This window comes from Camelus dromedarius, chromosome 1 (assembly GCF_036321535.1).
Source record: "Camelus dromedarius isolate mCamDro1 chromosome 1, mCamDro1.pat, whole genome shotgun sequence".
NCBI classification, from domain to species: domain Eukaryota; kingdom Metazoa; phylum Chordata; class Mammalia; order Artiodactyla; family Camelidae; genus Camelus; species Camelus dromedarius.
In genome coordinates, this window is record NC_087436.1 from 5,484,235 (window position 1) to 5,510,433 (window position 26,199).

The following is a 26,199-nucleotide window of genomic DNA, read 5'->3' on the forward strand; positions in this document are numbered from 1 at the left end:
CAAAACAGTGGTAGGAATTCATGATTATTCAGAGGAGCTTACGACCCCGCTCCTGAGAACAACCTGGCAGGAGAGTCTCACCTTTACCGAGCGGACGTGCGTCATTCTTCGATCAATGTTGAGCTGTCAGTTACACCGTGGACCAGGCTGACAGGATGATCCGGAGGTCGTACTGCAGCCCTCTTTCATATCATCTGGAAGGTCTATATTTATTGGACCGGAACATCTATAACATTTTTTGGTTTAATTCTACAAATGTTTTTCGGAATCTTTACTGGTTTATTTTGTGTGCTGATCTAGTCTTGGCTGGGTCTTCACTGGGGTTCCTCAGTCCTCTACTTGGTCCTCAGTGGCTCCATTTTTCTTCTTCCCTGATGAAGCTCGTGGTCCTTCCAGTCTCAGCATCGATAATGAACTCTTACTTAAAAGAAAAAAATAACAGGAGTCACTGGGCAGGAACCCCCCCTTTCCCCAAGCTGCCAGCATCATCAGGCTCTGAGAAAGAGGGACATCCTTTGCTCAGTCCTGTATCCCGTCCCCCACCCACTCTGAGCCCTCCTCCATCACCACACTCTGCTCTCCCAGCATTCAAGCATCTTCTCTTCTTTGGCTCTTTTTCCTAAGGGCTTAAAAATACGCTGTAGGGTTGCCTACCTGAAAAAAACAAACAACAAACAAAAAAACCCCATCGTTTTTATGTTCCTAGTGCGTCAACTTTCTTTCCCATGTGTTCAGTGTCCTACTTAAACCAACAGCCTACGATGGCTCTTTCATTATTTTTTCCTTTTCTTTACTTGAATTTGAGTTACCAAAGTCATATGTCACTGTAGTGACAAGTGACACAATACTTACCGCTTAATCATTCTCCTATAATACTGACTCCTGCCACCATTCTGCTTTTGGTTAAAGATACTTATTTTAGTCCTTTTAAGCAAATCCACTAGATTTCTTTTGAGTCCTGATGTTACTTGACAAGGACTGGTCATGATCTTCTGCGTCCTGAGACGATGTTGGGCCCCGCTGGCCCCCTTTCGCCTCCAGCTTTGTGTCTGCATCTCTGCCTACTCCAGACGAGCCCCCTGCCTGGCTGTTCCCTTTTTGTCTGTCCTGAAATTGTGGCCTTTCTCAGATATTCATATCCTAGGTGTCACCGGATGTTCCTGCTTGGTCCTTCTAGCTTCTTACTTACCAATTCCCCTGAGTGATTTCTCCTTGTATCTGGGGTTACGCACACATCTTTATCTCTAGGGGTAACTACGCTTGTGAGCTCTAGGTGGTTATTTTCCACTTCCTGCTGGACCTCAGAGCTAATACATCACACCAGATCTGCCTTCCAGCTCCGCACCCGCCTTCCGTGAGGAAGTGCTGACGCATCTTCCTTCTCTCGGGTACGCTCACCTGGACCGTCTCCTCGGCCACTCATTCGGCTGCTCAGAATTGACTCTTGCATGTGGCCGCTTCTCCCCATCTCAACTGTTGAGGTGCCCGTTAGAGTCTAGCCACTGCACCTTGAGTCGGTCATGGCTGTGACTCCCCCAGACCCCTGACCTCCGTCCTGGCCCCGTTGCTTCAGCTTGTCCAAGGGCGCACTGCTGGCTGGGAGCTGGAGGGCAACTCGGGCTGTCTGATTCCAGGTCCAAGTCTTTTCATGAACTTTCCTGCCACCACGTTTATATTTTATATTCCTCACCAGTAAGAACACATCCTTCTTTATCTTGGCATATCTTTATCAGTTTGAAGCAACCCTTCAGGTTTACTTGTAGGGTTTTACAGAGACTTAAAACTCATCAAAGTTCTTTCTAAATAACAGAATATGACTTTCTGAGCACACAGACAAAGAATCTTCTTGTTCCTAGGTGTGGGTCCCACCCCATAAAAACTAGCCATTACTTTGATTAATGGTATTCGATTTGGATGTTAGTTACCAATGGAGTTTTATAAATAAGAACTCATTCTGAAGGAGTTGTCAGGAGGCAGTGTGTGATTTATTACTTCTTCCTGCTGCACGTACTCAGACAGTGAGATCTACAAAGGCCTCTCTGCAAAGGAAATGAAGTATAAAACACATGGTTTTCTGGCTCTGCTTTTAAGAGATAAAAAGCAATAGACCAGTTGTTCAGAGATAGAGAAGTGAATTATCTTTTAAAGACAGTAACAAATTTGGGTACCTGCATTTATTCTTTCTTATAAAGTATGAAATAGACTTAGATTTAACGAATTGATAATTCTAGTGTCTTTTGGTTGCTTTGTGCAATCTCTCTTCACCTATGTATGTGTGCAAACATTTGTGTCTGTCTATGTAAGTGTGTTCACACATAATTAAACACAAAGTTTTTTGTGTGTGTATTGTTTTTAAACATTTTTGAAGTACACTTTGCACACAGAAAAGGGCACTAATGTTAAGTCTACAACTTAAGTGTTCATTGGTACCGTGTGACGAGCACCCAGATCTGGAAACAGAATATTACTGAAACCTGAGAAGCCACTTAATGTCATCTTCCAATTGCTCGCTGCCTTCTCAAAGACTACCATACCGTATATTGTTTGCCTGTTTCTGCATCATATATAAATGGAATAATCCACTAAATATCCGTGATGACTGGCCTCTTTTGCTCATTATAAGATTCACCCCTGGTGCTAAAAGCAGCAGTAGTTCAGTCACTGTCACTGTTACACAAGATTCCATCAGAGAAATCACTGTGCTTTATTTTTCTATTCTACTGTTTGTAGACATTTGTCATGTTTCCAAAGATACACACACACACACACACTCACACACACACACACACACACACACACACACAGAGACACACACTCTAACAAAGACTTTTTTGGAGAACATATGAAGAACTATAGAAATCATTAAGAAGAAGGCAGACAGCCTAGTCGAATATGAGCAAATGATGGTGGCCAGAAGGCCAACAGGCATATGTGAGATGATCAACTTCACTACTCATCCAGGAAATACAGATTAAAATTATCACACAGCCACCAGAATGGCTAAAATAAACAAAGAAGGGAAATACCAAGTGTGAATGGGAACGTGAGCACAGTTCTCCTACACTGCCGGGGAAAGGTCAAATTGGCATCAACGTTTGGTAAACCAGTTGGTAGTATCTACTGAAACTGAAAATTCATATACTCCGTGACCCCGCGCTCTGGTACTAGGTGTGTGCTCAGCAGGTGCGTGGACACCTGTTCCCCACAGTACACGTACAGACATACTCACTATTTGTAGTTACCAAAAATGACATTCATCTTTGTAAGTTTGGATGTGCTTTTCTGATTCAGAGGATTCAAAAGTTTTGAGACTAAAATAATACTGTGTCACTTAGGTGGGGGAACTAGAGCTTTGGTAGGACTGAGGCAGACACAGTTGGCTGGAGTGCGAGTCATGTGAAAAAGGCAACGTTGACACTTGAAGCTGCAATTAAAATATTCATGATAAAGGCAAACTCTTGTTAGTTATTCCCAGAATGACTGCATCAAAATTAGGTAGATAAGGTCAGCTCTGAAGTGTCAATGGAATGGGAGTAGTCCTATAGTTAGATCTAAATAGAAGGTACAGTTCATATTTTCAGTGCATTTATAACATTATAAGTATAATATTATAATAGATTATAAATGTGCCGGATTTCACTAGCCTTAGGGAGGTTTCCAACTTGGAGCAAGTAGAAAATGATCTCTTTATGATTCTTAACTGACTTACTGTTTCTTACTTAATTTTTTTTTAAATGAATCATTTACTTCATTCAGTCACTGTTTATTGAGCATCTAAGATGTGCATCACTAACCTTGCCGTTTATTCTGTCCTGGGACACAGATTCAAAGCAAAATATCTTCCAAAGGCGTGAGAATCAACATCTTCTGGTAACGCACCGTCAGCTGCGTTTCTCTCACGGTCCACCGTATCAGGCACAGGACCTGTAAACGTGTGTAGCTTGTAAAGGACCGGTGCCCCTGCACCGCACAGGAGGTAACTGGGTCTGGTTCATCATTCTGTCTCCCTGGGTTCCAGAGGATTCATTCACAGACCTTCAGAGGTTGTCTTTCCAGATCCTTGTCTGCTTTGGGGGGCCTATTTCTAAGCAGTATTGCACAAATTACCTTTCAAAAGTGTGTGACATTTTACAGGAAAACCTACTTGGACAGGAATATTAAGATTCAGACTTCCCTGTGGATAGCAGATAAAATGTTTGCAACCACCTTGCAGGGGAAGGAATAGAATTTGTAAGGCATGAACCGCTACTGTCTTTCACATGTTATTCTAAACGCTTCGTATCAGAAATAAGAACAGTTTGGGGAATAGTTTTTCAAACAGTTTTGGGAGTAATTTTTTTTTTTAGTTCTTTATGTAGAAACGATCAATTGCTGCTTCAGTTGTTAATTATGACAAAGAATTTGTATTTAATTAAAAATCCAAGTTATTAATATTCTGATAATGTTCATAAGGATTGAATCTTAGCTCATGTGAAAATTCTTCAATTTCTGCTTGAAAAAATCTGCCTAGCTTATTCATATATTAATAATATCTGCTTATACAAGTTCAAGGTCAACCTTGTGTATTTGAAAGCCTTTTATCCTCAAATTATATCCTGCCAGAATCCAAAATATAGAAATGATAATTGATTATTTGGTATTAAGGACTATTTTTATTCTTTATATTTAACTTTGAGTAAATATTAATGTTGACTTACATAATTACTATGTAAGTAATTCTATAATTTACATACGTTTTCTGTTAGAAATGACCACTGAGGGCAGTTAAAAGTTAGCTTAGTCTATCAGGAATTTGAGGTAGGATTCTTTCTGCCTGTTTTGGCAGAGGTCCCGAAGGCCAGGAACACACATCCACATGGACCAGAGCTGGGTCCGGACCTCTGAAGCGGGTCATGGCCTTGTCACCCCCAGGGCCCCACGGCCCGGTGGCCTCCTAGGGCGAAGGTGGTGAGACAGGAGGTGAGGGAGTTTATTCATACTCCCCCCCAGGTGGGGAGGGGCAGTGTAACATGTGTCCCCTGTCCCAGGGGCTCATGGTCGCTGGGACCTAGGTCCCGGAAAGAGAACTTGAGTCTTGCCTGAGACGCAGATGTGGGTCACGGGAGACAGAGGAGGTGCTGCGTGAAGTTTCCCCAAAGGCCTGGGAGGGGCAGGACCCCACAGCCTGAGCGGAAGGATGATGCCTGGGGCTGGGGGTTGGCATGGGAGTTGTCAGCTGGGGGAAGCCACGGCCGTTCCAAGGTGATGGTGACTGAAATGAGAGCTTCCGGAGCAGGGGATTTGGAGAAACCCACGAAGATGCTGTGAGCGTCGCTGTGCCCCGCCCCCCTGCGCAGCCCTGCCCGAGGAAGGCCCGGCTGGGGGAGGGGCAGGGGGCTCAGCTTTGATTATTTCTGAGTCTCCGGCATCTTCAGGAAGGGAGTGCCTACTTCAGTGGGGTCGAAAGTGCAGGGGGCCTTGTTCCTCCCGAGGGGCTGCGCAAGTGGTGGGATCTGCTGGAACCAACCCCCGGCCAGTGAAGCCCTCGCCGGTTCTTGGAGCAGGTGGATGGGCACGGGGTTGGGGGGATCGGTGTGGGGAGCAGGGTTCCTGTGTCCCTGGGTTCCAGCTCGGCCAATCAGAATTTACGCTGGTTTCCAGCTAATGATTGATTGGGACAAAAAGAGGCGGATCTTTCCCGGTCCAGAGGCCACGCGTCCCGGAGCAGGGAGGCGGGTCACCCCGAGAACCATACTCCTGTTCGTTTCCTCTGACCTCGTGCTGCGTTCGCATCTAGGAGACGCATCGTTCTTCAGACATACGGCGACGGATGCTTAAATGAAGATGCGGTCCGAAAGAAATGACCTTCTTGTGTCTCATTACAGATAACTGTACACCTAAGGCACGCTGCAGGCAGAATCCGCTGAGTGCTTGGAGCAGAAGCAGGCTCTTTGGTGGCAGTGCGCTTGCAGAGTGTCGCTCAGTTCATTAGGGTTCCCGACAGTCCCCAAAGCCTCTTTATCCACAGACTGTATGGTTCTTTGGAGTGATTTACCCTAAAGGGCTTTGAAGCTTAAATTACTTGTTTCAGTTTCCAATTTCTGCTCTGGCTTCTCTTTAGTTAAGATCTTGTTTTTGAGTTTGGGTTTGTAGTAGCGAGGAAAACAGACCCTTTTCCCAGCTCAGGACTATCAATTTCAAGGGAGCGGTAGGATGAGAGGGTGGATTTGGAAAAGAAGGTGCATGAATTTCCGGTAGGTCTACATGTAAGAAACCAGGATATTCTATATATTTGTGTCTCAAACTGCATATTGGTAACTCTCACGTGGCTTGGAATCACTTTTTTTTTCTGACGAGCTGTCTTACTACGTTTGGAGATGACTTCTCTTCCTCCGCCCTTGACATAAGCTGGGTTACTGTGCGTTGATCTGTGTGTGATAAGAAGTAGGAGGTGCTGTTCCGAGCTCTCTGCGTAAATTACCTAATTTAATTCTGAAAGCAGGGCTTGATGAAAGTGTGGTTTCCCGGGATTATTAGCCCTGTTGACAAAAGAGCTACCTTTTGACAAAAAGAGGCACAGGGGAGAGGTGTCCAGGCCGCACTGCTGATCAATGCCCAACCAGTATTCAGCCCCAGGTGGCCTGGCCCCGGATTCAGTATGCCTGCTCACTCCTGGGGCCTCTCGTGTCGAGGGCTATGTGCCTCATTCTATTAGATGAGAAGGAGATATTGCCTTTAATATGTGGTTTAGGAAGGCTCAAATGCTATGGTGATCATTTCAAAATTATAAACCATATAGAAAAAGTATATATAAAAATACAAGGCCTACTGTACAGCACAGGGAACTATATTCAATATCTTATAATAAGTTATAATGGAAAAGAATATGAAAAAGAATAGATTTTTATATATATATATGTATGTACAACTGAATCACTTTGCTGTGCTCCAGAAACTAACAACATTGTAAATCAACTATACTTTAATTAAAAAAATGTAATAATACTAAAAAAGAACCATCTCTAAATTACTAATAATAACTAATACAATTTAAATAGCATGTAAATAGTTGCCAGCCCACTGCAAATTCAAGTTTTGCCTTTTGGAACTTTCTGGAATTTTTTTTCTCTTCAAGTATTTTCCGCTGGAGGTTGGTTGACTCATGGATACAAATATGACCATGGCCTGTGCTACAAATCTCTTCAATCTTTGTTACACATTTTCACTTTCTTAACAGTGTCTTTTGATGAACTAAAGTGCTTATTTCTAATGACGTCTGGCTCATTCAGTTTTATTAGTGCTTTTGTGTTTGATTTAAGAAATCTTTCTCTGCTGCAAGGTCTTGAAGTAGTCTATTTTGGTGATTTTTCTTGAAGCTTTTATGTTTCACATTTAGTTCTATAATCCACTTCGATTTAATTTTGTGTATGGCAGTGGGTGGGGTCAAGATGCGTTTTTAAAATAGGCACATCCAATGAGAGCAGCACGTTTATGGAAAAGGCTGTCCCTGCTCTGCTAAACTGCACTGGGATGTTTCTGTGCCTCAGTTACTGCTGCTCTTTCCTGTCCTGCTGGTCTGGTGCTCCTAGCCTTGTACATCCCGGTAGCAGGACGCCTGCACAGCCTCTGCTTTGTTCTCCTTCCTCATCGCCTTGGCCACTCTGGGTTCTTTTCATTTCCGTACAAGGATTAGAATCAGCACTTCCATCTTCACACAGATACACACGAAATGCGGGGCTGTTCACCGACACGATACGGACTCAGGCATGTTTCCGATTCTCAGTCAAACATTAAATAAAAAAGTAAGCAACAAACCATATATGGGAAAATTGGCAAAGCCAATAAATGGGGAATGAAGAAATTTATCATAGCGTTGGAATAAGCATCTTGGTGTAAATGTGGCTGGACCTGGGTTCATGGGTATTTGAAACTGCGTCAAATGCAGACGTCAACCCTGAGCAGTGCTCTTTGAGGAATGGGACCTGGAGGCTTTGGGACGCCTGTCTGGTGGTGACCAGGCCATGAGTAGGGGTTGAGCTCCCCAAGGGCAGTGTTTTTTTGCACGTTGTTTTGCGTGTACTTTTCCAAGTTTTCGGGAAATGCCTGGCCCTGCTTCTCACTAAACACTTGTTGAATACTCTCTGTGCAGTATATTCAGAATTGCAATTCTATTTAAATATGGAACCCATGCCAGGGAGAAATAGTTTCAGCTCTCGAAAATTTACATTCAAAGAACATTGCCCTCCCAATAAAGTGTTAACAAATATTAAATAATATCATGATTGATATTAATCATGATTAATGAATCATTTGGCAACAGTGCTGGGTACTGTATCATAATACCTTTAAAACATCGATTTCAAGATCAGTGATATTGATGTATTTTTGGTTACCTTTAAGGTTCTGAATTGTTTGAAAATACAATTCAGTATATTTCATTTTTTAATCTTTAAGCTGCTCATGTGATAACTTAATTCTTGGCAGGTAAACAAGAAAGTTGTCCTGGGTTGTTGGCTTGGATCTTTTAAGGAAGACCTGAAATCTGTCTGATTCAGTTTTCTTTCACCCTTGATTTAGATTCCATCGATTCCTGTTTTGGGGGGGGAATCTGAAATTGCGATTATTTCACATTTTTCCACTCAACTGAATCTTTCACCTCCTTAGGTTTTACATCACAGACAAATGTAAAGGAAAATGGCAACGTGTCGCTGCGACCCACACCTGTTTCTAATCACTTCTGCTTTTCTGGAGTTGATATAATCAAACTCTTCTCTTGGGGGGCAGGTGGTAACAAAAGTAGATTTATTTTATTAATTTTCGAAGTAGAAGTATTTAGGAACACGATCCAATGACGTTTTGTCCAGCTCGTGTTTACTTTTTATCTCTTCATTTGCTAGATTTTCATTAGAAGAAAGCCAGGAAATTAAATTTTGTCTTCAAATATTAGCTATGTAAATAGCTCAAATAATCAGCTGCTTTGGTTAAAAAAAAAAAACTAATAATTTTGGCTGGTTTTTTCCTTTACACTAAATTGAGCAATAACTCAGTTAAAACATGTTGTATGTGTACATACAGTTCAGATTTTCCTTTTTGGAGGGTTGTCGCTGGAAATTGTGTGGTTTCTTTTAATGAGAAAGATTTTCATTGTGGCAAGAACAGTGAACAAGAGATCTACTCCCTTTCACAGATTTTTGTTCACAACCCAGTGTTGTTGACTCCAGGGACCATGTTGCATAGCAGATCTCTAGAATTTACTCATCTTGCATAACTGACACTTTATATCTTTTGATGTACAACTCTGATATCCCCCTCACTCCAGCCAACCACCATTGTTCCCTTTGCTTCTCCAGGTGTGGCTATTTCAGATTCCTCATACACGTGGAATCATGCAGTATCGGTGCTTCTGTCCCTGGATTGTATCACTCAGTGTTGTAATGCCCTTCAGGTCTATCCACGTGGCCGTGTGTTGCAGGATTTCCTTTTGCAGGGCTGAGTAGTATTCCAGTGTAGGTATAGACCGCCTCTTTTGGAATCCATCCATCTGTCAGTGGACATTGGGTTGTTTGTACATGGCGGTGACTGTGAAGAAGGCTGCAGTGACCCTGGGAGTGCAGGGACAGGAAGGGGCTGGGGCTGACAGCTCAAAGCTGTGCACTAAGGGGGCGGGAGTAGCCTTGGCCAGTGCCCCTTGGTCTGGCCATAGATTTGTTCTCGGGCGTCCCCAGGGCATGGGCATCTGCAGCCCCGTCACTGTCCTAGGACAGGTGAGCTAGAAGCTGGTCCCTGGCGTGGCCCCTGGAGGAGCTGGGAGGTTGGTAGGACTCTTTCCCTGCTCTCTCTCTGGTACATATTGTGCTGGGGGATGAGGTTTGTGGCCAGATGGTGTCTCTGCTTCTCCCACTGGTTTCATTGCCACTGGTTCAGTGTGGACGCCTCTCAGCGAGTTTCTGGATGTCTCACAAAAAGGGTGGATCCGTGCCTTGCTACTGGGTCGGTGTGTCCAGGGAGGAGGGAGGGTCTGGAATTCCCTGTTCCATCCGGCAGATGTCACTCCCGATCACGGGTTTCCTTCCGTCTCCCTCCCTACTGCTCACCATCCAGTCCACTCCAACCTGGCTTCTGCCCCGTCTCAGCTGAAAAACAGCTCTCCCTTGGCGGCGCCCTGCGGGGGGTTTTCAGTCCTCATCTTACCCGCCCCTCAGCAGCATTTGGTCCTGTGAACAGCCCTTCCATCAAGTGTTCGTTTCCCCGGAGTTCTTGTTGACGTCACACACTTCCGGATTCCCTCCTCCTTCCCGGGCAGTTTATTCTTTGTCTTAACTATTGGCTGATCTTCCTCCAGCTGCTCGTTAAATGTTGGGGTTCCTCACGTTTCTGTGCCACATCCTTTTGTCACCGGAAGCTTTCCTTTCTGACAAGTGATTTGTCTAACCGTTAAAATCCTCCTCCACGTGGGTGCAAGTGGAAGACTCACCTGTGAGGACGTGGGTGTGTGCAGACTTGGAGCAGCGGATTGTCACAAGCTCCAGCCTTCGCGTGTGATCAGAATGGCAGTTCCACGTGATTGTGTACAGACTTCGCCTCTGGTTAAGGCTGTGGATTTTGGAACAAGAAAGTGTGATTGCCTCTCCTGAATCTTTTAGCTTCTTGCCTATTCTATTTATTTATTTGTTTGTATGTTTGTTTGTTTGTTTATTAGAGCACTTTTAGATTCACAGCAGAATTGAGAGGAAGGTACAGAGATTCCCCATTCCCTTTGCCCCTTTAACAGCTTACCTCCTCATTATCAGCTCCCCCACCAAATGATACATTTGTTACAGTCAGTGACCCCACGTTGTAATCACTCAAAGTCCATAGCTTGTATGAGGGTTCACTCTTGGTGTTGGATGTTCTGTGGGTTTGGACAAATGTGTAAAGACATGAATCCATCATTATGATGTCATAGAGAGTATTTTCACTGCCCTAAAAGTCCTCTGTGCTCTGACTATACAACTTCCAACCCGGCAGCTGCTGGTCTTTTTTATGGTCTCTGTGTTTTCACCTTTTCCAGAATGTCACTGTACTATACTGTGCACCCTTTTCAGATTGGCTTCTTTCTTTCTTTTTAAACTTTATCTTATTGAGTTATAGTCATTTTACAATGTTGTGTCAAATTCCAGTGTAGAGCACAATTTTTCAGTTACACATGAACATATATATATTCATTGTCACATTCTCTTTTGCCGTGAGCCACCACAAGATCTTGTATATATTTCCCTGTGCTATACAGTATAATCTTGTTGATCTATTCTACATTTTGAAATCCCAGTCTGTCCCTTCCCACCCCCCGCCCCCTTGGCAACCACAAGTTTGTGTTCTATGTCTATGAGTCTGTTTCTGTTTTGTATTTATATTTTGTTTTTGTTTTTTTTTTTAAGATTCCACATATGAGCGAGCTCATATAGTATTTTTCTTTCTCTTTCTGGCTTACTTCTCTTAGAACAGATTGGCTTCTTTCACTTAGAAATACGCATTTCTGTTTCCTCCATGTCTTCTCCTGCCTTGATAGCTCATTTTGTTTTAGTGCTGCATAATGTTCCATTGTCTGCATGGACCACGCTTTACTGACCCATTCGCTCACTGAAGGACATCTTGGTTGCTTCCAAGTTTTGGCAATTATGCGTAAAGCTGCCGAAAACATTCATGAACAGGTTTTTGTGTGGACATACGTCTTCAGCCGCTTTGGGGAGCTACCAAGGAGTGTGATTGCTGGAGCATGTAGTGCGAGTACGTTTCATTTCATAAGAAGCCACCAAACTGTCTTCTAAAGTGGCTGTACCATTTTCCTTTCTCACCAGCAGTGAATACGGGTTCCTCTTTCTTCACAACCTCCCCAGCATTTGGGATGTCAGTCTTCTGGAGTTCGGTCATTCTAATAGGTGTGCAGTGGTGTCCAATTTTTTTTTTTAAAGTTGCATTCCCTTGGTGACATATGATATGGAACATCTTTTCATATGTTTATTTGCCAACCATATATCTTCTTTGGTGAGGTGTCTGTTATAGTTTTTGGCTCTCTCCTCTTTTTATTTCCCTCAAATAAACTTTTAAAAAATTTTAGAATAGGTTTAGATTTACAGAAGAACTGTCAAAATTAATATAGAGCTGTCAGTATGCTGCATCTGGTTTCCCCTGTTATTAACATCTTTCACTAGTGTGGTGCATTTCTACTAGAGAACCAGTATTGATAGATTGTTATTAACTAGAATCTGTACTTTATTTAGCTTCCTTAGTTTTTACCTAATGTCCTTTTCTGTTCCAGAGCCCCGTTCAGGACGCACGCTCCATCTAGTCCTCACGTTTCCTTAGGCTCCTCTTGGCTGTGACAGCTTCTCAGACTTCCTTTGCTTTTCATGACTGCCAGTTTTAAGGAGTTCTGGTCAGGTATTTTGAAGAATGTCACTCCACTGGGATTGTTTTATGTCTTTGATTTTATTTATTTTTTCATTTTATTTTTATTGAAGCATAGTTGATTTACAATGTTAGTTTCAGGTGTACAGCAAAGCGATTCAGTCATACATCTACATACATTTTTTTTTTCAGATTATTTCCTATTATAGGTTATTACAAGATACTGAGTATAGTTCCCTGTGCTATAAGTAGGTCCTTGTTTTTATTTATTTTGTGTGTAGTAGTGTGTATATGTTAATCTCCATTGCGATTTGTCTGATGTTTAGTCATGATTAGATTGCAGTTTTGAGTTTAGGGGAGGAAAAACACAGGCTTAAAGCCGACATTCTCATCACAGTGTATTAGAAGTACACAGACTCCACATGGCATCACCTGGTTAAGAGTTCAAGGTTAAGAGTTTAACCTCACCCACCTGGCTCAGGTGGTGGTTGTCAGGTTTCTCCAGTGGCAAGGCCACTGCTTTCCCCTTTCCAAATGGTGCTCTTTGGAAGGAAGTCACCTCCCATGGCTCATACGAAGGAGGGGGAGTGAGACCCGAGGGTCTGTGCTGATTTTTGGACTTCTGCTTGGGAGGTTTGTCTGTCCTCTAGCATTTATTTATTCAGTCCGTTCGTTTTATTTACATCTTTATTGACTCATGGATTTTTATTTTATACTTTAGATTATAACCCAGTACGACTTTATTTTATTGCTCAAATCATTCTAGATTTGGCCACAGGGACCTCTTTCAGTTGGCTCCTGCGTCCCTTTGACATAGTTCCATCAGCTTTAAAGAAAAAAAATCTTCTCTTATCTCACTTTAGATGAGGATGACAGCATTTATTTCCATGAAAGAGGGAACCACAGTTCAGGAACCGTCAGCATTGCAAACTTTGTGTGCATTTTTTAAGGGAAGGACACAGCTTTCATCATATTCTCAGTGGTGTCTGTAGTGCTAAAACAGAGGTGAAGAATCACTGCCCTAGAGTAAAGAGGAGAGATAATACAACCTGCACATTTTATGCACAGCAGCTTTGAAATGGAACTGTGCTGTGTGGTCACCAGAGGGTCATGTGAAAGTAAGAACGTTCTGCAGTTAATGGAAAACTGAGCTTCCTTCTTTGGAAAGAAATTTCTGGATTTTTCCTTTAGTGCTGGAAAACATTACATCACACAGTTGTACAGCCCGGTCCATTCCGTGCATAACTTTGCATATTAGTAATGACATCAGTCCAAGTTCAGGCTAGTGAACAACAGAGGACTGGTTGTAAAAAGTCTTTTGATATGAAACATTATTTTCCCTAGTCATTTGATCACTTTGCCTGAGTAGAGTAAGTTATTTTCTTAAATTAATATCATATTTCCATGAAATAAATCCTGTTTTGTAGTAATACCGGAATTGTTGATAGATTTCTTGAAATGTAACAGAATGGCCCAGTCAGATGGATGAAACACTGGACTGAGATTCAGAATATGAAATCTCTAATAATGAGATGAGCATTAAGCATGTGACCTAATTAAAATCATTTAACTCTTCTTATTCCTGCTTATTTTGTATAAGTAATACTAGCCACTTTCCAAATTGTAAGGTTATATATAGTAGAGTGCAGACACAGGAAAATATGCCAAATGCAAATTGTTTCAGCTCTTTTGAAACAAGTGACTCAACTACTAGGCTTTTAAAACATACTTTAATGTGTAGAGATGACTGTCTTGTTAGTTTAGGATTGATCAATCTAAAAAAATGACTTATGTATCTTTTTTAGGTAGGAAAAAAAAAATCCCTGAATTCATGCATATGAATGTAAACTACATGAGCTTTCACTTAAATTTCAAAATATCTTTAAATTTGTAATAGAAAGAAAGGTGAAGTGTGATTAAATGTTCTCATTGGGTTGCCTGCAGCAGAGAGAGGCATGAAAGTGTGTATTTACACAAAGAAAAAGGGCTATTGCGTGTTTGACATGTTCCTTTTTTTTTAATTTCAAGAGATTTTTGTCAGCCAACACTGAGGTTTTGCTGTTAGTAACAAATAGATTTTTAAAATTCGGAGCGAGGGTAGAGCTCAGTGGTGGAACACATGGTTAGCATGCTTGAGGTCCTGCGTTCAATCCCCAGTGCCTGCATTAAACAAACAAACAAACAAACCTAATGACCTCCCCGCACCCAAAATAAAAAAAAAATAAAAAATCAAACTTGACTGTGGAGAGAAATCCAAGCATTTGGAGATGGCTAGAGGGAAGAGTGATGCTGATAAGTTACAGAATGAGCAATCCAAGATTTTCCAGGACTAATGATTTTAAAAATTGATAAGACTAATGTAATGTCTTGTCTGTCTGTCCATCCATCACCTAATACAATGTACAGTTGGTGGTAATAAGGAGATAGATAATTTTTCACCTCCAGCATGGCAGGCTTGTTATGAAATGATAACGAGGAACTGGGATTCCCAGGTTTCATTCCTGATTCTACCACCTTAGAATAATCTGTTAACCTTGCTGTGTCTCAGTTTCCATCTACCACGTCCTGGGTTTCTCCACTTACTCACCTCCTGCTCACTTTTCTCCCAGCCTGGTTTTTCTCTCTCTCCACTGAAAAACGGCTCTCCACGTGATTAACCTCTCTCCTGTTTAGCCAAGTGAGTGTTTGTGATGACGAGTGAAATTACGTAATGGACAAAGTGATTGATGTCCAGTATCTGTTCTCTACCAGAAGACTTATCTGAGCCAGTCACCATTGGTTCTCCCTCCTTGCTAGGGATTGGTTTGGCAATAATGGCCAATGCTGGAAAGCTTCTGAGGGGAAAAACATTTTTTCTCCTACCAGAAGACTTATCTGAGCCAGTCACCATTGGTTCTCCCTCCTTGCTAGGGATTGGTTTGGCAATGGCCAATGCTGGAAAGCTTCTGAGGGGAAAAACATTTTTTCTCCTAAAAGCACATCTCAGGAAGAAATGCTCCTCTTCCTTGGAAGTGTTGAGTGGAGCTGCCACCACTATCACACCTGAGGCTGTGTCCAGCTCAGAGGGCTGCACGTGGAAAGGGCAGGGGCAATGTGGATTCAATACTTTACAAGTGTAGAGAATTACAGAACTGTGGAAGCCATGATTCCATCAACAGTCACTGTGTATTTGGTCTAGTTGGTAATACACATGAGTATTTAACGCTAGACAAGAAATTCAGAAGCCATGATTTCCCCAGGACTCACAACTGTACATTTGGTCTAGTCTGTGTGGTAATACACATGCAGATATGAAAAGAAGCTACAAAATAATTGCCAAACAGTATATGTAAGAGTCTGTGTTTATCAGAGTAAGCCAGGATGATTGAGGCAAGATTTTAGAAGGGCAGTCTTCAAAGAGACCTTGGGTTGAGCTCAGGATGATGGAGAGTAGGAGCTGCAGTCTTCCAGGAAGAGGGACTGATTCTGGAGGAAGAGAAAATTTGGAAGTGAGTTAAAAGGGCTAGAAAATGAGTGATTGGCACAGCTTACACAGTAGGGGAGGGGAGGGTTTTCCCCCCTGTCCTTGGTACCTGGGTCTATGGAATATTCTGACAACAGTCATACTGACAGGATACAAGGTGCATACAGTTATTAATTTTTAATGTTTATGTACACGTGGGCAGGCATCATAGCAAAAAAAAAAAAGGGAGTACCAGAAAGAGTGGTGAGACTTGAGAGTTTGTACACCATCCTACTAGGAGGGAGATGGGTCTCCTAAGGCAGAGTGGATGGCTTGTAGGAAAGATGAATGGCCCTGGGAAGACTAGGTGGCGGAGGGGTGACAGTCTGTGATCGGTGTGTCTGGGTGTGGTGTCAATGTTGTCCTCTCCTGTGGTGACAGTGATGATCTTCCGTAGCTGATGGAACTTCCCGGGAGGGGATTTGAGACACTAGAAATCCTTTCGGAGGACCTGTCTTTAGGCAGAGAAAATGAGTTTAGAAAAAGCCTCTTCTGAATTTGCTGTTTTTCAAGTACCTTGAGCTCAAAACAACCCTCATGCCCAAAAGGCATATATTGTGGGGTGGCATTTTTTTGTCTCCCTTCACAGCCAGAAGGGAAAAAATCAAGCAGGAAAGTTCCCTATTACAGAAAGTATTAATGTTCTTTATGTTGCCTGGCCACTTCGCTTAGAAGAAATGTACTTCTGAAGGACTTTAGATGGAGACAAAATAATAGCACCTCTTAATCGATCCAATACAAGTGTATTTTGCAATCAATCAGTTCTGTTTTCCTCCCTTGAAAGAGAAAACTTGTCGATGGGTTTGGACCCTAATTTCCACATCCAATTTTCCCACATAGCCGCGTTCTCTTTGGAGTTTTCTATCTTTCGATTGAGATGACAGTCAGCTCTAAGGAGGTTACAAGTTCCCCTGCAGTGAAATGGGAAAATCTCATTACCTGTCCCCAAGCCCTGAAGCTGAGATGTGGGAGCTGATAAGGCGGTGGAAATTACTTAAATCTACTGACTCTCCTGCACCTTTGGGAGGTTTAACTAATTGGTTTTCATTTTTTCCCTCCAGTGTTTTGGATTCTGTCTGATAGCTACTTGAAAAGGTTGTATGTATTAATTCATAGTATTTTTAGATTTTTTTCATACACTTACTATCTGTCATGTTTCACCTGTAGAGGTTTTAGCTTATCAGCACATTGTATGGTAATTAACACAGAACAGAATTGCCTGAGGGGTCAGAGCTGGGATTTCTGAGCAAAGCTGATCACATTACATTGTTTGCTTCATGTAAGTTAATGTCACTTATGAAATTGAGGCATTTACCTTATCAGTAGAGAATAGACAGTGCTTGATGCTCCAAGTATAGCTTTAACCTTCCTTGTGATTGTCATGGATCTATTTTTGTATAGGGAGAATGATCGTATGGTAAGACTTTATGGTGGAAAAACCAACCCAGACAAATGGTGAACAACAGAACAGTTTCCACTGGCTTCCAAGGAAGTGGTTTTTTTTTTTGTCATTGTTGTTTGTTTTGTTTTTTGTTTTTTTAAAGTGCTTTCAAGCAACTACCAATTTGGTCAAGATTCACTGTTCTAAGTTAATTAAAATAGAAAAAATTTGGCAGTCTTTCTCTTTTTGACAGTTGACAGCCAATATGTTTATTCAAAGGAAAGGTAGTTGTATCTTACAGCTCTGTGTTTTCCCCGTGTAATTGGCCTGTTAACTGAGAAACTTCTTTTACCAAAACCTGCTCCCGCCACCAACATATTTGACTCTATGAGGAGACCAATCATGGTGCGTTTCTTGCTCAATATCATTTTGTAAGTGTCAGCATGACTGTTTTATGAATTCTTGGGCTGTCTCTGTGGTCATACCATCCTGCAGTATTTACACACTCCTTTACTTAGGCAAGTTAATATTATATATTGTTCAAAAATTACTTTTTGCTCTTTTTTTTCTTTTATTGTCTGCCCTGCCTTTGTGTTTATGTAGGTTTTGATTGCTTGTTGCTTCAGGACAAGTAAGATGTCTGCTTAATTGGATTTACAAGAAAGTAGCATGGACTGTTTAGAGCAGTGTTTTATGCATTTGGTAAAATTAAGTCCCCAAATCCTTTTTTGGTTTGTTTTTATTTATTTATTTATTTTTGATAAGTATCTTTGTGCTTCTGACAATGTTTACTACTTCTGATTGGGAAAACCATGCTGTAATTGTGGATTTGTCTCAAAAAGCGAGGTCTTTTCTCCAGTGAAAATTCCCCATTCCTGTTCCTCTCTATTTCTGGATTCTTACCAGGGTTTTGTTTTGTTTTGTTTTTTCTCTTACAGCCAGCAGTCAGCAGAGGACCTAGCCCGAGTGCCTGCCAACTCCACCAGCAATATCTTGAATAGGCTATTGGTCAGTTATGATCCCCGAATAAGACCAAATTTCAAAGGTTTGTTTTCTCCACCCCCTGGATATCTTCATTCTTTGCAGTTTGAAAACTGATTTTATCTATATAAAATCATTTATTTGTAATATTCAAAATAGTAATATTTTAAATTGACATATAACTGTCCTGTAATGTACTTAGCAACTTAATGCCAAAAATGTTGAAAGATAAGCAAAATATTATCTAATAGTTTTATGCAGTTCTCAGTTTAAACAAAAGGTGTATTTTGAATTAATAGGCTAACCTATGTGATGAGTTTTCTAAGTACTTTGTATTCTTAACCTTAATAATTTAAAATTTAGGCTCTGGCTTTCATTCACGGACAGCAAAGTTGTACTTTGTAGGAGAATGGCCAGATACTCATTTGAGGATAGAGAAATATGCATTTAGATTCTTTTTTAACTTTCTGTTAGCTTTGCACATTGATTAAAAAATTCCTTCTACTCTCTAGCTGAAAAAAGATGGCCACATGGTTTTCAAAACACTTTGTGAATAAAAGTGACTATATTTTCAACAAGCTATTACCACTATCACACCTTAGAAGAACCAAAACTGTACTTACAGTAAGTCATAGGAGGACTGTATAGTTCCTTCCTTCCATCCTTCCTTCCTCCCTGCATTTCTTTCTTTCTTCCTTTCTTTCTCTTGATGAGTTAGGAAAAACTATATGAGAATATCTCTGGAAAACTGTAAGCTTTGCTGCTGGTATTAATAGACATTAAAGGACAGGTATTGATATAGATCAGAATAACATGTTTTACTTTATAGAATAAAAAAGAAAAAGAAATGACTGCAGCTGCTTCTAGTCAACTGAGGTTTACAACTGTGTTGTAAAAGCAGAGTTTTTGTTTCTTCCGAAACCTACCCAGTTACTTTCAGTAGTGTCGTGGTGGGGTTGTCACGTGTCTCCCATGTATTGATCCAACACCTGTTTTCCATCAGTCAGAGGTTATGTGGCTAAAAGGCTAAATTCATGTTTTCCCTTTGTTAGACAACCAGCAGCCCACAATGAGTAAGAAAAAAAAAATCAGGAGAGAAATTTGCAACATTATACCTTAGTTCCTTTAAAATTATTTTCCAACAGGTCAGGCAAAAATCTTTATAATGATTCTGCTATCTCTCTGATTAGCTTTGCATTTTCGTGAATTAAGAATCAAAACAGTAATTGTAAGTAAGTTTATTAAATACTGCTTTACTTTTGAAAATAAAAATTTAAAATGATTATAAACATGCAGAAAAGGATTTTTTTTAACATTTTTTATTGATTTATAATCATTTTACAATGTTGTGTCAAATTCCAGTGTAGAGCACAATTTTTCAGTTATACAATGTATACATATATATTCATTGTCACATTCCTTTCTCTGTGAGCTACCATAAGATCTTGTATATATTTCCCTGTGCTATACAGGGTAATCTTGTTTATCTATTCTAAAAAAGGATTTTTTAAATGATGTTTTTTAAAAGAATAATTTACAATTTCTGAAAGTAAATTCATCAGCCCAATTAAAATAAAAACCTTTAAACGTACATATATTTTTCCAGAGTCTACAATTTAAGAGAGAAGTATTGCTGAATAAATAACACTGTAACATACAACATAACTCATTTTTCATTTGTATATTGATCCCTATTTAGAAAAATAAGTTAATAGCAATTTATGAACATGGTACACTGAATCCATAAGTTTATAATTTTACACCCATGTGGATTGGAAAAAAATATAAAAATCTAAAGATTCTGAGCAGATTTTTTACAGCTACTAAATACATCCTTAATTTTTTTTTATCGCTAGGCATCCCTGTTGATGTTGTAGTCAACATTTTTATCAACAGTTTTGGATCTATTCAAGAAACAACAATGGTAAGACTGCAATTAATTTAACATTTTTAAGTGTCAGAATTTTAACTATAGGATAGTGGAAGAAACTAAAACTGAAAAATAAGTAGTAACTCTAAGGAAAAATGCATATTTTCTCCTAGTAACCAAATTTCAGGCTTTTGTTAAATCAGTGTTTTCAATGCCTTCGCGATTTTGCAATTCAAATTTAGTCTTAATACTTCATTAAAACTTCCAGACTTGGGAGAATTAACATACTCACTCTGTACAGCTGATTGGATACCACCTGGGAAAAGGACTTAGTGAAGTATCTTTTTCTTTACATTTCAAGGTGACTTTATATATTTTTAGGTTTTATTGGAGGGGGAGGTAATTAGATTTTATTTTTGAAAGCAGCACTGGGGATTGAACCCAGGACCTTGCGTGTGCATGCTAAGCATGCGCTCTACCTCTTGAGCTACACCCTCTACCCAGACAAGGATTTAGGCAATGAATATTCGGAGCAATATTTTTTCCTAATATGCGTATGTGTATGAGCATTTAAAAATATTTGAGTGTTCATAGTTCTTTTCCTTCCAGTTTCCTCAGAAGAATCTTTGCTTCCTCTGTTGTGATAATTTTGTGATGTGTAGAGTAGAGAATTGTGAAAAATCAAGTTTGATTTTCCTAAATTAGGGCTGCGGAGCATCCTGAAAAGATTATGTAACAGGGAGAAAGGGCCAGGAAAGGCCAAGAGGAGCCGGAGGGAGGGACTGTCAGGCTCTTGCCTTGAAAGGAACAGAAAAGAGAGGCTTGCGGAGGGGCTGTCCATGATGAGTTGGGCTTTAGGGACAAAGAAGAGTCCCGTCTGGGAAACATGATGAGTAGATTTCCTGAGCGATGTGTGATGTGATTACCACTCCACTTGTCAAAAGACATTCAGTAAAGTCTGCTTGGCATAATAGTGTTTAGAATATTAGATTTGTACCCTTTTTGAAAAGCCACGTGCTGGAATGATACTTCAGGTGGCTGAAAGAAGGCTTAAGGGTTTTCTTTCTTTTTTTTTTTTTTTTTTTTGATATTTTTAAAGTTTTTTTTTTTTTTTATATTTTTCTTAAGCAATAATATACAGTTTGGATTGAAAGTCTAATAGTAATGGTTTGAGCACAGTATAGTTTATTGGGGACTATCTCAGACTAGAGAAAGAATGGTTTTAAATATTTATTCCTTTATTCCTAGTAGCAGCATAGTGTGTAATAAAAGCAATCATATCTTGCATTTAAATTATGACTCCTATTTTTATATCTAATTGTGATGAGATTGTTGTTTGTTTTTTATAGAACCATTTATTTAGCACCTGAATAATTGATTTTTTAAGAGAATACTGTTTTTTAAATTTGAAATCAAGTCCAAAATTCACTTGCAGTGACGTTTTAGTTCACCTGAATGACTGTATGTCTAGTATAGTATACATCACTAAAAGGCAGGTCTGAAATAAAATATAGATGACCACGTGGCACTCAGGAGACAAGGGTGGCACTCACTAATTGAGAATCTGATTTGTCTGTCTAAGTACTTCACTGAACAGGAGTGAGGGATGTCAGTTTCTGAAGGTGAGACTTTAAGGGGATCTGCTTCATCTCCATACTCTTCTCTGCACCCTGTTTTATCCTCCATGACGCCACCCCACTAACCCTAAAGCACCACAATCAAGCTGTTACAGCCGGTCGGAAACATCCTCGACTCTATCTTGCATTTTAGGACAACGAATGCAAGGATTTGTTTTCTCACTTTCATAAAGGCTACAGATGTGTCTCACTCTGTAAGTATCATTAATGTGTCTGTTCTCTAATAAATACTGAATAGCTTCCAAATATCAGACACTACACTTCTCTCCCATCAGTAGTTACTTGATGGAATGTTAGGAACAGGGTAAGAATTTCCTTACAGTTTATTTGAGGATTCTAATGAAATATTCCATAACTTTCCTCATAATCTTCTCCTGTTCTGTGCACTCTTCACGGTAGGGCGCCCAAAGCACCCAGTGCTGGGACTGGATTCGACCAGTTTTCAGCAGAGTTTCTGCCTCCGCTACTTAACTTCCTATCTGCATCTCTTATCCTCGAATCAGTCTTTCACTTCTTTGTGCTCCTCTGACTCACTCTGTGCCCTCTTTCATTTTATTTTTATTTTTTGGGAGGGGGTTAATCAAATTTACTTATTTATTTATATTTTTTAGAGGAGGTACTGGGGATTGAACGCGGGACCTCGTGCATGCTAAGCACATGCTTTGCCATTTGAGCTATACCCTCCCCTCTGTACCCTCTTTCCAGTCCAGGCCTTTCGTCTCTGTCATTTGTTGGTTAAATCTGATGGCTTCTTTACTGTAACTAAACTAACTTTGTGTGTCTTCCTTTTATTCTCTGATGGACTGTAAACCTCTCAAAGTCAGGAATAATGTATCCTTCTTCTTCATTTTCCATAAAGTACAGAAGACAGTAGGTCCTCAATTAGTGAACACTATTAACTGATACTGATTAAACAAATGAACAAATAAATTCTGCTGTTTTCCCAGCGAAAAGTGAGTCAAGCTAGCTGTAAGAAAATTGGCAGAGGAAATTTAGACAACAGACTCACGTGGACCGTTTATTTGGTTAAATAACAGAGTAAATAATGTTATTATTGTAGAATGTTTATTTTGTCAGTTTTAGAGACCTTTATGCAGAGGAGCCAAATTATTGATACTTGTGATTTCTTTTGATGAATAACCTGCCTTTCAGTCTGTGTTGTGCAGATACAGCCTGAAGTTTCAGAATCGGAGCCATATTCATCAAATAGATGAAATAATCTACTTTATCATAATTACTATATTTTGCTTTTGGCAATGCTAATTTCATACATCCCTATGAGACAGAGTTTATAGGTGTGTCTTTTGAGGCTGTCATATTTTATAGATTTGCTCTGTCTTTCCAAACACAAATGCCCTAATAACTTGGTGCTTATTAGTTGGGAATGGTACAAGCTATCGTAGGTGAAGAGATAACATTAAGATGTTTTCTAAGGGAAAAAAGAATGTATCTAAGACAGAACTTTTTCCCCGTTACCTGTGAAACACGGGTCAGGAATGTTAGTGATGACTCAGGAAGGTAACTAAACAGGTATACGTGTGTGGATAGGAGTTTTATTATGAGACGGTATTTCCTTCTTTGTTCTTCCATTCACCCACTTGATTATTTTTATTTTAGCTTTATTGAGGTGTAATTGACAAAGGAAATTGTAAGCTATTTAAAGTGTATGTGATGATTTGATAGGATTTCTCCCATGAAGTTAATTAACATGTCCATCACCTCATGTTTATCTTTTTTTTTTTTTGTGATGAGAACATTTAAGTTCTACTCTCTTAGCAAATTTCAGTTAAACAATATATTATCAGCTAGAGTCACCGTGTAATACATGAGAACCTGAGACCTTCATCTTGCAACTGGAAGTTTGTACCTGTTATCAAACTCTCCCCATTCTCCGCCCCCCACCAAGTCCCTGGCAATCACTTTCCTACTCTCTGTTTCTGTGGATTAGACTTTTTATTTTTTAAGATTCAACATATAAGTGATACTCTGAATATTGGTCTTTCTCTGTCTGGTTTATTTTATGTAGCATAATGCTCTCCTGGTTCATCCATATTGTTGCAAATGATAGTATTTTTGTCTTTTTTAAGGCTGAATAATATTCCACTGTACATATATATATATATATATATATATATATATATACCACATTTTCTTCATCCATTCATCCACTGATGGGCACTTAAATTGGTTCCTGTTTTGGCTATTGTGAATAATGCTGCAGTGAACATGGAAGTTCAGACATCTCCTCTAGATCTTGTTTCCTTTGGATATATTCCCAGAGGCTGGGTTGCTGGATGAAATGGAGTTCTGTTTTAAATTTCTTGAGGAATCTCTGTGCTGTTTTTCACCGTAGCTGTGTCAGTTTGCGTTTCCACTAACAGTGTACAGTGATTCCCTTTTCTCCACAGTTTTCCCAGAATTTGTTACCTTGTGTCTTTTTGATAATAGCCAGAGAGCATATTTCTCAAAAGCAAAAGAAAACAAGAAGGCCTCCCAAAACAAGAGGCTGGAAAAGCAGAGAGCGTTAGATTTGTCTAAATGTAGGACATATGTTCATTTAAACAGTATGATGTGGACAGCGTGTGAGTTGTGATATCAGACAAGCTTACTTGATGTGTTTGTTATACCCTTAAAAAGAGTGAAAAAAATGACAGAATTAAAGCAACAGTATTTTGCCTGGCACAGTAACTCTCAGAGATGGTGACTATTTGGTTGACATGCAATTGCAAATTAATGTAATATTTCACAGTACAATCTCATCCTGAAGAAAATGCTAAAGAAAATGAACCATTAATGTTTATTCGTAGCCCCACTATACGGTTGTGGTTTTGTTTATTAATAGCCCCTTAGAAATCTCCCCGACAAAGACCTGCTAACATGAAGAAAGCCCTAAAACTTGGAAGTTTCAGTATTCCCAGTGCTTTCCTGTCCAGCTCAGATCTTTCTACTTTCTCAAGGGGCAGTTGCTTGTCCCAGAAGGCATGATGTTAGGAGACCGAGCTTGGGGGTGGATGGATGTGAGTCGCTGCAAGCCAGATGGTAGACAGATGTGGACAGCTTCAGAAGGAGGAGGGCAGCCCTTTCCTCCAGGATATAAAGTTGATTATCAAACAAGAAGCAATCAAGGTGATAGTCATTAACATTGCTGTAGGGAAATTTTAGCCAGCTCTGTTTGGAAAACATTCCTTCCTTCCGGCTTCTTTGTTTCTTAATTCTGGTGCTATTGATGACTAAATTCAAAGGAATCTCACATTTATTCACAAGCCATAATTGTGTAGTGGAAGGAAAACCACAGCTGTCTTAATAACTCCGCAAGCTCTCCTGCACGTCCATGGTCCTGCGCTTGTGTGATGATCTCAGTTTCTAGCTTTGTGGTTGCTGTTTCTATACCTGTGTGTTCATGTGCATTCTGCTGCCTTACGTTTCCATACGGTATCACTATTAATACTGTAAGTGATATTTACTGGCATTAATGGCCGCATCACCCAAATTGTCAACTAAACATAAGCGTCCTAATTTGAAGTCGCTACAACAGTCACTTCTCATCGTGCCAGTTAACGTGCTCCTGTTTGTGACACTGGTGATAAGAGTAATCTGAACAGTGAGAAAAATAATTTGTTAGTTGCTGGGTGGCATCTGCTCTACATTTATGCTTAAAGTATTTTTTGTTTTTTTTTCCATTTAATTCTTAACTTTGGCTTAAATCAGTGGGATTTATATAATAGAAAATACGAACTGTTGCACTCGTGGGGGAAAATTGGGTGTTGCAGTCTATTGTAATAATCTATATGCAGGCATTTTACTGCATCAGAAATACATAGGAGCTCTTCCATGGAAATAGAAGCCTGCTTATACAAGCCATTGTCTTTCTTTGGTGTAGGCATGCTTTGTAATTACATTGAATTATTAATACACTACAATTCATGATCCTGCCAAACTTTTTGCGACTTCCTGGTGTGTGACTTTTTGTTTGTTTTCATAATAGACTTCAAATCTTTTTGAGCAGTGCAGTCTGTCAAGAAAAAAAAAAAAAAGATCGTATTTGGGATTAGCCAAAAGCGTTTAATTCTAGTTTGTAGCAATTACTCATCTTTGTTGTTTTAAAACAATCTTATTCTATATATTTCCTTCTATATATTAATTTCAATTTCTTTCCTAACAGCTTGTCATAGTTTACTATTCTTTATTTTTGTTGCTTTTGTTATTAACATTCCAGAATTGTTTCATTTATTATAGAATAATATCAGACATGCTTGTCCCAGTTTTTTTTTTTTCTATTTTTCAACTCATAGACACAAACCTTAAAATGGCATTATGTTTATTTTTTCTCATATCACTCATTGTCAGGGGTTGCACCCTGGGGTAGGCTAAATAGTTGTCGCGCAGATATGACTGTGGCCTAATCCCTGGAACCTGTGAGTGTTACTTTACACAGTGAAACACCCTGCATATGTGATTAGGG

The 26,199-nt window shown here is 39.9% G+C and overlaps 1 protein-coding gene across 2 annotated transcripts in view; it reads left to right on the forward strand.

Annotated features, from left to right (window-relative positions):
• Window positions 1–26,199, forward strand: part of GLRB (glycine receptor beta) — a 71,645-nt gene that overhangs the window by 12,867 nt on the left and 32,579 nt on the right. For both annotated transcript variants that reach the window (XM_064486000.1, XM_031463759.2), the window contains exons 3-4: window positions 18,188–18,294; window positions 20,087–20,154. In XM_064486000.1, the coding sequence (XP_064342070.1) occupies window positions 18,188–18,294; window positions 20,087–20,154 (175 nt within the window). The remainder of the gene's footprint in view (window positions 1–18,187; window positions 18,295–20,086; window positions 20,155–26,199) is intronic.